This window comes from Macrobrachium rosenbergii, chromosome 46, assembly GCF_040412425.1.
Source record: "Macrobrachium rosenbergii isolate ZJJX-2024 chromosome 46, ASM4041242v1, whole genome shotgun sequence".
Taxonomy (NCBI): domain Eukaryota; kingdom Metazoa; phylum Arthropoda; class Malacostraca; order Decapoda; family Palaemonidae; genus Macrobrachium; species Macrobrachium rosenbergii.
Window position 1 is genome coordinate 51,587,195 of NC_089786.1, and position 11,337 is coordinate 51,598,531.

Below are 11,337 nucleotides of genomic sequence, written 5' to 3' on the forward strand. Positions count from 1 at the left end.
CATCTCATGGTGAAAAATGATTTAATGTTTAGTTTTGCTTTATCCTTATTCTCTCTCTCTCTCTCTCTCTCTCTCTCTCTCTCTCTCTCTCTCTCTAACATACAAGAGCGGGGTAAAATATGTAAAAAATGCATTGTATTTCTAAATACATGTAGCATTCTCTCTCTCTCTCTCTCTCTCTCTCATACTCACCACAAAAGTTGTAGTTACCAGGCACTTCCTTGTCTCTATGCTCTTACGATAATTTCCCATAATTCCAGTGACCAAATTGCACGAGAGAGAGAGAGAGAGAGAGAGAGAGAGAGAGAGAGAGAGAGAGAGAGAGAGAGCTGCTGCATCTGTTTAGATATACAATGCATATACTGACATATTTTTCCCTGTGCATGGACTTTACAAAGAGAGAGAGAGAGAGAGAGAGAGAGAGAGAGAGAGAGAGAGAGAGAGAGAGAGAGAGAGAGAGAGAAAATGCAGTACCTGTTTAGAAATGCAATGCACGTATTCACATATTTTTTCCCTAGGCATGGACTTTATACAGAGAGAGAGAGAGAGAGAGAGAGAGAGAGAGAGAGAGAGAGAGAGAGAGAGAGAGAGAGAGAGAGAGAGAGAGCACTCGCATCATTATCTTTACGACAAGCTAAACGACCGCAAAGCGTTTAAGAACACGAATCTACAATTCCGCGTCACATACTACAAATCCGAAGATGCCAGGCACAAACTCGCACACGGAAAGACTTCCTTCCTAGATCAGGTGGTTTGTAGGGGTTTTTTTGGGGGGAGGGAGGGTAGGAGAGGGAGGACCAAAGCAGGGGATGGGGGGGGTTGTTTGGAGAAGGGGGGAGGGGGAGGAGTAAAGGCCCAAGGCTACGGAAGGAAACCATTCGAGTAGGACACGAGAGTAAATGACACTGCAGAAACCCGCCTTGGGGCATGCGGCTACGCGGGACATTAATGCCAACTTTCCCTCGTCGGTCGCTCTTTTACAAGACCCTTTCTAAAGGAAGGGACGGTTTGTGGAAACGTTAATGTATAATAAATCAGTTATTTCATTAGCTTTACTAACGAGATAAATCAGTTATTTCGTTAGCTTTACTGACAAGATAAATCAGTTATTTCCTCAGCTTTACTAGCAAGCCAAATAGGAGGCACTGTCATTCCTCCTATAACGGTGAGATTAAGGTGAATTCCCTTATACAGAATAAATCCGTAGTTTTACAGTTATTTATTACAAGTATTACAAGCGCTCGGGCGCCAGCGCACGCGCGCACACACACACACACACACACACACAGATCCTCGTGTTGTTCATCTATTGTTATAATAAACTAAAACTACGAAATGGGTCTCATTACACCACCATCATAAATATATATATATATATATATATATATATATATATATATATATATATATATATATATATATATATATATATATATATATATATATATATATATATATATATATATACAAAACTCTTACCACTGAAATAACAACGTCATAAAAAAGAACACAGTAACAGTAAGACCACAGCATATATAACAAAAATATCAAATTCGTGTCAAGAGATTTGAGATTTCTCTTCTCACTTTTGCGGTCAGCGAGTATAATGCATCCCCGAATGCAGAAGATATTAAATCTCCCTGTTTACAATTACGAAGAATGACGAGGAGGATTTAAAATGCCCACTCTCCAGTGCCTCCGACGACCGGAGATTACTGAATCATCTTACTGAATCATCTCTGACGATGCTGTTTTGAGTGTTTTTTTGTCTTTAAAGATCTCAATCAGTCTATGGGTCTTTTGCAGTTTATTTTTTGCAAATGTCTAGAGAGGAGAAAGCGGATTTGTAAGTAAAAAAAAATCTTGTTTTTTATTTTTTGGTATTTCGTAACAAAAAAAAGAAAGTGTTGTAAGCTTTTTGTTATTATTTTCAAAATTTCATGACAAAGCAAAGAGTTTTTGTTCTTATTCTGAGACCTCATGCGACGACCCACTATATATAAATCTTCTTGGTGATTTTTCAATTTCTCGTCGCGCCAAAGAACGTGCGAACGATGAACAAATAAAGTAAATAAATTTGATTTTGTTTGTTATTTTTGCGACCTCGTTTGGCTGCGCAGAAACCGCAAACCACTGGCCAAAAAACGTTATTGTTTGTTTGTTTGTCCGACATAATAATTGATTTGTCTACTGACCAGCTGTTCCTCTGGACATGAATCCTATTTTTTGCTTGTTTACAAAATCATTAAATGCTTTTCATCTGAAAATAATCATGATTTATGTCTTTTACGGACATGAGACCTATTTTTTTTAGCTTTCTGTAAAAGAAAACTATTGCGCCGGCTTTGTCTGTCCGTCGGCACTTTTTCTCTCCGCCCTCAGCTCTTAAAAACTACCGAGGCTAGAGGGCTGCAAATTGGTATGTTGATCACCCACCCTCCAGTCATCGACCATAACAAATTGCAGCCCTCTAGCCTCAGTAGTTTTTATTTCATTTAAGGTTAAAGTTAACCATAATCGTACTTCTGGCAATTATAAAGGACAGGCCACCACCGGACCGTGGTAAAATGATTCAAGGGCCGCGGTTCATACAGCATTATACCGAGACCACCGAAAGATAGATCTATTTTCGGCGGCCTTGATTATTATACGCTGTAGCGGCTGTGCAGAAAACTCGAGTGCGCCGAAGAAACTGCGGCGCATGTTTATTTGTTTTGCGTGTTTGCATCATCATTAATTGCTTCCCATCTGTAAACAATAATTATTTATTTCTGTATGAACTTCATAATTCATTCACATACTATTTCTCACACCGTGAGAAAAGACGGAACTGTAAGAGAGGGTCGACCCTGTGGGACGTTACGTCCCGTCCCTGTAAAAAAAACTCACAATTGTTCCCTTTTATTCTCCTCCTTTTTGCAAACACTTAAATCGGTATTTCATCTTTTCAGCAAAGCGTGACCCAATCTTCTCTGCCAATCATTTTTCAATGATTCGTCACTGGAATGATGACTATTATTATTATTATTATTATTATTATTATTATTATTATTATTATTATTATTATTATTATTATTTAGATGATCAATGCATATTCATACGGAAGAAGTCTACAGGGGCCACTGATTTAAAATTCAATCTTCCAAAGAATATTACAATGTCCAGCCAAAAGAAGTAAAATAGATAATAAGAAATGCAGCCAAAAGAGATCAGTTATACAGAAAAGTTAAAAAAAAAAAAGATAAATAAATAAATATGTAAAAACGTAAATATGTGATTAGAGTACAAGATAAATTATTTTTGAGTATTAAAATAGAATATAATTTAGGCCAAAGGTCAAGCACCGGGACCTACGAGATCATTCAGCGCTGGAAGGGAAATTGTGAGAAAAAATGTCTTTAAGGTGTAACGGAAGAAAGAGAATATGAACGGATGTACAGTAAAAGGAATGAAAGGGGTTGCAGCTAGGGGCCTAAGGAAGGGACGCTGCAAAGAACCTTAAGTAATGCCTACAGTGCACCGCATGAGGTGCACTGTCGGCACTACCCACCTACGGGGTGTTTTTGGGCAGTGAGGTTTCTCTCCATTACTTAACAATCTCATCTAATTCTTCCTAAGTATCTAATCATTCATAATATTTGCTAACTCCTTCCCAACATAATTAATCTTAGTTAATCCCTTCCGAGTGACCTCTTAAGCGTGACCTCTGAAAATGACCTTTTCACAAGTCGAGGGGTCACATACCCCATTTATACCCCTGGGCATGAATTGTGATTAAGACAACTGTAGGTTGCCCAGACTGGTTTTGCCTGCATACCAACAGGTGACGTGTGGTTTTGAGAGAGCGCCCTGCAGCGCCCAGGGCCATATTGTACTTTCTATAAACTAAGAGAGTGGCAGATGGTGAAACTAAATTTTAGGAAATAATTGCTTGACATGATATATAAAATACGACTTAATAGGGAGATATATGCAGAGAGTTCTAATACAAAAATCGTACTGTATTGTAACTAAGTTATGAGTTATTTTGAATTATATTACAACGTTTATGACACTTAGATTTCTATACACCTTAAAAATGGGCTTTTAGACAGTTACTCCTCAAAATAACATAGACTTGTAGCATAAAACAACCATTGGTTATTCTGTGTTAGCTCTCTGAGAAAACCATGACTGCTTATATATATATATATATATATATATATATATATATATATATATATATATATATATATATATATAAAATCTCTACATACATATAAAAATCTAAATATATATACATATATATAAATAATATATATATCTAAATATTAACTTTATCACTTACACAACTGTTCTGTGCAATAATACAATGACTAACAGGGGCTCATTGAACTGTTTGGTATCTAGCGGAGTTATTTATTCAAAAAAATTACAAGCTTTCCAGGACTAACAGTCCTCATTGTCAAGTAACCGTAGAATGGCCGGACACGTAGTCCAGCTGTATTTATATCTGTGTAGGGGAGTGGATTAAAGTCCTTGTTCCTATTATTACCCTTCTTCTCCTGCCTAAACATCCCAACTCTAACCAGCCTCTTGTATTACACGGTGTCCCTGTCTCCCCCAACAGGCAAAACGTCGTGAAAACGTCCTACAAACATTGCCAGACCACCAAACACTGCCAGGACGTCTGCTTCTTCTCCTTCAAGGCCGTGTGTGGGTCTGACAGCCGCATCTACAACAGCAAGTGTCAGATGAAAGTGAAGAACTGCGGGTGAGTTTTGCGGTCTCGTTCTCTGCAGATAATAACGATCACAAATTTCCATACCAAAGACCTTACCTTAGCTAAGTCTTGCAGAAGGATAAAAGCTATAAATTTCATGATCCTAAACGATTTTCAGAAGCTATTCAATCACAGCTAAGTTCCGAAGCAACAATGACCAATGTTGACAAAACTTACCCTTCTTCTATAACACTGCCCCTACCATAAACCTAATCTCCAAAGCACAACACCTATAGTACACTGAATCCCATTCTCACTGTGTGTTCTGTATACCAAGTCCCATACAGATACCCTGTATTAAGGTGAGTCTAAATGCACAGCCCCTAATTATACATACTACCAAGTTCGCTTACACAGCCCCTGCAATGAACTTAAGTCTTAGAAAGCCATTACGGTAAATCTAGTTCCTCTACGGATCCCAGACTGCAAACTAAGTCCCCATATGCTGAAGGCCCTATTGTAAAGTGTAGCAGGTCCCCATACAAAGATTCTGCATGACAAGAAGATTCCATACAGAGACCCTACACTTAAGTCTTCATACAAAGACCCTGCAGTAAAGCGAATCGCCATACACAGTCTGTATGATGACTCCAAATCTCATACAAGGCCCATGTTGTAAACCAACTTTCTATGGACTACCCGAAAATAAAGTAGGTCCCCATACCATAACCCCTACAACATAAAGTCTTCTGTCCACAGCTCACACAATATACAAGTCCGCATACACAACCCCTTTGGTAAGCTAAGGTTTCTTCCTAGATCCCCTACAGCATTGCAATTTCATATAAACATCCCCAACAGTAATTTAAGTCCAACACCAAAACACAATAAATGTTCAAAGTATTCTTTCCACAGCCCATATAAGCCCATTTTTGCAGTCCCTATAATGTAGCAAATATATTTCCCATACCTCACATGGTATATAAGTCCCCATTCCAATTACTTAATAAATCTGATCACATTTCACACAGTAAACTGAATCGCCTTACCACAATTGACACACATTTCAGTCTAATATACTAAGTCCAAATTACCCACAGTCCCCACAATAAGCAAAGTCTCCTTCCTACAGTTTATACAGTGTACTAAGTCCCCCCTTATTCCCACAGTATACTAAGTCTCCCCCTTATTCCCACAGTATACTAATTCCCCCTTATTCCCACAGTATACTAAGTCCCCCCTTGATTCCCACAGTATACTAAGTCCCCCTTTATTCCCACAGTATTCTAAGTCCCCCCTTATTCCCACAGACGCCACATCTTCGAGACCCCAATGGTGCACTGCCGCCCACAAGTCCGCACAACGGGCGGGTGCCCCCTGACCTGCGAGGGCGAGAAGCTGTCCCCCGTCTGCGGCTCCGACGGGAACATCTACGACAACGAGTGCGACATGAGGAGACTCACCTGCGGGTGAGTACGAGGGGTGACTCACTAACTCACACTTGGACGAATATTTGATCATTTTGCTTCCCCGAAAGATTACCGGAGATTTGGGCAGAGTGACCCCTTCCCCCGCCTTCGTTTCAGGTCCGGGAGTGCCGGCTCGGTGACCGAGGTCAGCCTGGAAAAGTGCCGGGAGAAGTTCGAGACCTGCGAGAGGATTATGTGCCCCAGGACCCGCGACCCTGTCTGTGGCACCGACAGCAACACTTACCTGAACTACTGCCTCCTGCACAAGAGCACTTGCCAGTGAGTGAGACGAGAGAGAGAGAGAGAGAGAGAGAGAGAGAGAGAGAGAGAGAGAGAGAGAGAGAGAGAGAGAGAGAGAGAGAGCGCATAAATTTTAAGTCGAACACAACTTCCTTTATATTCTGCTGATTACCATGAACAGAACAAAGGAATAAACCTCAATGTGTGTGTGTGTGTGAGAGAGAGAGAGAGAGAGAGAGAGAGAGAGAGAGAGAGAGAGAGAGAGAGAGAGAGAGAGAGAGAGAGAGAGAGAGCATAAGTTATAAGTCGAACACAACTTTCTCTATATTCTGCTAATTACCATTAACAAAACAAAGAAATAAATCCTATATCAAAGAAAGAGAGAGAGAGAGAGAGAGAGAGAGAGAGAGAGAGAGAGAGAGAGAGAGAGAGAGAGAGAGAGAGAGAGAGAGCATAAATTTTAAATTAATCACAACTTTCTTTATACTCTGCTAATTACCATTAAGAGTACAAAGAATTAAACCTCAATGAGAGAGAGAGAGAGAGAGAGAGAGAGAGAGAGAGAGAGAGAGAGAGAGAGAGAGAGAGAGAGAGAGAGCATAAATTACAAATCAAAAACAACTTTATATTCTGCCAATTACCATTAACAGTACAAAGAAATAAACCTCAATATGAGAGAGAGAGAGAGAGAGAGAGAGAGAGAGAGAGAGAGAGAGAGAGAGAAATATCTACTCAAAAATAAACCCAATCCACAAAGACAACCGCAATGAGGAAAAAAAAAAAAAAAAAACAACAGCCACAGATATTCATTTCGAAACTTCACTAACCGCCTATAATCTTCCCTTCCAGGAAAGGCGTCCAGCTGGCCCACTACGGAGAGTGCCCGGACATGACCCAGACAGACGAGTGCCCCAAGGAATGCCCAAAACTTGAGGAAGAATACCCAGTGTGCGGCTCGGACGGCAACGTTTACAAATCGGTCTGCGACATGAAGATGCGGACTTGTGGGCAAAAGTGGGTATTCTGGGCACTTTTTTTTTTAATAACTTCGATTGGCTTAATATTTTATTTTTTCCTTAATAAATAATGTTTGATTGATTGATTGCGTCAGAGTTCTCGTGTACAATATCGCACATACAAATGCATTTGCAGGATTTCTGTAAATTACTTAAACGTAGACTATATTATATATATATATATATATATATATATATATATATATATATATATATATATATATATATATATTTATATATATATATAATCAACTCACAATCACGTGTGGAACAGAAATAAATTTCTGACTCACTTCAGGAACGAACCCAGGTCTTTCAGTTGAAAGACGAGACCGCTGCCAACTAGGCCACACAGAGTGGATAATTCGAATGAAATGCTGTCAGTTGGGTCACTCAGGTTCCAACTTCTTTCATGACTTGTGTGGCCCGGTTGGCAGCGGTCTCGTCTTTCAACTGAAAGACCTGGGTTCGATCCACCACCTATACCCACCCAACAACGACAACAACACAAACACCAACAAAAAACAACATCCGACAACACCCACCTGACCACCTCTTGTCCCTCTTTAACCCCAGGGTCGTCCCAGTGGCCCTGTACCACTGCCAGGCCACAAAGCACTGCTTCTCCCGATGCGAAAACGACAACGTCGCCGTCTGCGCCTCCGACAACAAGATGTACAGGAACGCCTGCGAGATGAAGGCCAAGAACTGCGGGTAGGTACTGGCAGAGAGAGAGAGAGAGAGAGAGAGAGAGAGAGAGAGAGAGAGAGAGAGAGAGAGAGAGAGAGTGTCTCTTAAGTGTATCTTCCCCTTGAACAGGAGTATCATATCCTTCTATTAACAGGACGTTACTATAGGCCTAAGTTGATGGAGAGAGAGAGAGAGAGAGAGAGAGAGAGAGAGAGAGAGAGAGAGAGAGAGAGAGAGAGAGATAATATTCAGTAAGGAGAGACATTAGGCTAATTGAAAATTTGTACCCTGGCATCACAAGTACTGAAGGGGGGAGAGGGATACGTATTTAGCAGAGGAGAGAGAGAGAGAGAGAGAGAGAGAGAGAGAGAGAGAGAGAGAGAGAGAGAGAGAGAGAGAGAGATTGTGGTAATTCACAAAGAGAGAAGCAGAGATTCAGTGTTAATATTTCGAAAGTGGAGAAAGATTCACTAAAAACTAACGTACCCTGGCATTGCAGCAACCACACACACACAGAGAGAGAGAGAGAGAGAGAGAGAGAGAGAGAGAGAGAGAGAGAGAGAGAGAGAGACCTCCCAACCAAACTCTAAATCCAACCTCTTCCCAATTCCAGCAAACACGTCTACGAGGTCCCTCTACAGAAGTGTCTCTCGGGCTTCAACTTCTTCAGCTGCCTGAGAATCTGCCCCCCGACCTTTGACCCCGTCTGCGGCACGGACGGCAAGACCTACAGCAACGACTGCTTCCTCCAGATGGAGAACTGTCGCACACGCAGCCTCGGCAGGAGCCTCGTGACCAGGACCTACCACGGCAAGTGTGGGCAGCCCACGCCTGAAGCCAAGCTCTACATGTTCAGATAAATTTCTTCGTCGTCTGTGGCAACATATTATCTTCTCGATGATGATGATGATGATAATGAGATTGATGATGATGATGATGATGATGATAAGCTCAGATTGCTAGCTAGATTCTTAACTTATACAGCTGTCCATTTCAACAATTATTTTCCCTTATATATTCATAGAGGTATCCCACCACAGCCATTTTGAAATCTAATCTATTTATCTGAATATTATGCAGATAATATTCAAACGTTGTCCTAATAAGGTATAACTGCCTTAAATCACTTAAATAAAACTAGGGATATTTACTAAACAATTAAAATTAAAACGAGCTAAGGGGCTTCACTGCTAATTTTCTTTTTAAATGCAGGCCAGAGAGCACTTGAAAATATGATAGATTATTAAATACAAGCTTTGTAGAAAAAAAATTATATTTTGCATAGCTTTTGCATTCAGGTAGCCAAGGAGGACTAAGCATGCTTCCTGTTCAAGCACCCCTGTACGTGTAGCATCTATGAGTAACTCTTGTGTTTATTATTTATTGCAAATCACTTTGAGCCCAAAATAATGTTTATTATTGAATTCAGGTGCTGTTGCTATTGTTTGTTAAAACGGTAGGTTGATAATTAAGTAAAAATTGTTTTTTGTACACTAACCACTGTTGAATTTACCATACTGTTGTTATGCAATGTTTTTGTTTATTGGATATTAAGTTTTCACTGTTATTAAGGCGTTAATTTTACTGTTACTCCAAAACATAGACTTTTTTTATTATTGAATTAAGTATTTTTAATTAAATCATCTAAGTTACTTTTAAAATAAGTTTCTGGCTGTTGCTGATTTTACAAGTAGATGTATTACTTTAGTGAAAAGTAGATATTCTGTTGCTTTTTTTTATTGCTTAGATAAAGTTTTTTTTATACTATTATCCATTTAGCTCTGGAGATAATTGAACTGTTAAATCTTTAGGCCTCTGTTGCTAATAGGTGAAGTTAAATTAATATTAACATGTGCTAAATTTGTTAATATTTTCAATCTCTCTCTCTCTCTCTTTACACACAATGGATTTCGTAACTTCATAAGACTGTGCGTACAAGCATTAAAAGAAAATGCTTGCACGAATATTGAAACCCACAAAAATTGCAACACCTTTCAGAATCTATAATCACAGTAGGCCTACCACAACTTTTGTGGGATGTCAGTAAACCTGACACTTAGGCCTACATGCAAGTCGATAGCTAACTTATTTATATCAATTAATACCTCAATATACATGTCATTTCAATAACTTTTACACTTCACCTATTAAACAGACTCACATTTCAAGCCACTATTACGGAGCCAAGCACCTGAATAGGCCTAACTGTAATGCTGTGTATTTATGGAATATTTATTGGTTAACTTATTCATAATCTAAGTACCGTCGGCATTTTTTAAATCACTGTTAGTAATTATAATTTTTTTTCTTGTTGACCGAAACGAAAAAGCGTCCCCTGTGATATTTTGTGTATTCCCGGAAAGCCACGCTGCCTAGTTTCGCAATTCTCCGCCCTATATCCTAACTGCATAGAGCCCAGGGTTGTGAAATTCAAGCGATGGCTTTGTATATTTCTGTTTTTGTTGCTGAACGAGTTTCAAACGCGTTCGTATCCCTTGGACTGGCTTCGACTTTGGCGGATAAATAGCAAGAAACTTTAATTCATAACTCCCTTTCTACGTGAGCATGTAATTAGATATTCATACAAGATAAGAATGAAATTTAAAAGAAATCATTTGACAGATAATCATATAATGATTACAAGACTATTTTTTGCCACGTAGCAGTCGACCAAGCGATTCGAACGCGGCTAGCATTAATGTTGTTGATATTATTGGAACACTGTTAGGATTGCTTTGATGTAATCGACTATTCAACTCAAGAGGCAAAGGTCAGTCTGAAGGAAGGTGGGCGATCCCCGGCTTCTATAGAATCAGACCTGGCATTTAGTGTACCTTAGAAGCAATGGATATTATTATTAGTACAGTAGTAGTTTGTAAAGAAAGTGTTTTTTTGTTTAATCTTTTTTCAATATAATAATTTTTCACCAGAGCTGTTTTATTTTCGTGTGATTTACCAACAAGGAGTGAAGTGGGTAACATACTGAGGAATGGAATGGAATATAGAGTTTAGGCCAATGGCCAAGCACTGGGACCTAAGAGATCAATCTGAGCTGGAAATGAAACTGACAGTAGGAAAATTTGAAAGGTATAACTGGAGGGAAACTTCGCCGTTGCACTATGAAACAATTGTTAGGAGAGGGTGGATAGCAAGATGAAAGAAAAATAATATGAATGGAGGTACAGTAAAAAGGAATGACAAGGGTTGCAGCTAGGGGCCG

General features: G+C 39.5%; 1 protein-coding gene across 1 annotated transcript in view; it reads left to right on the top strand.

The window, feature by feature from the left end:
- LOC136830329 (serine protease inhibitor dipetalogastin) overlaps nt 1-11,046 on the top strand; it is a 94,462-nt gene extending 83,416 nt beyond the window's left edge. The window contains exons 5-10 of the mRNA XM_067089763.1: nt 4,610-4,753; nt 6,013-6,171; nt 6,289-6,450; nt 7,261-7,425; nt 8,004-8,141; nt 8,731-11,046. Coding sequence (XP_066945864.1) covers nt 4,610-4,753; nt 6,013-6,171; nt 6,289-6,450; nt 7,261-7,425; nt 8,004-8,141; nt 8,731-8,977 — 1,015 coding nt within the window. The 3' untranslated portion in view covers nt 8,978-11,046. The remainder of the gene's footprint in view (nt 1-4,609; nt 4,754-6,012; nt 6,172-6,288; nt 6,451-7,260; nt 7,426-8,003; nt 8,142-8,730) is intronic.
- The last annotated feature ends 291 nt before the right edge of the window (nt 11,047-11,337 follow it).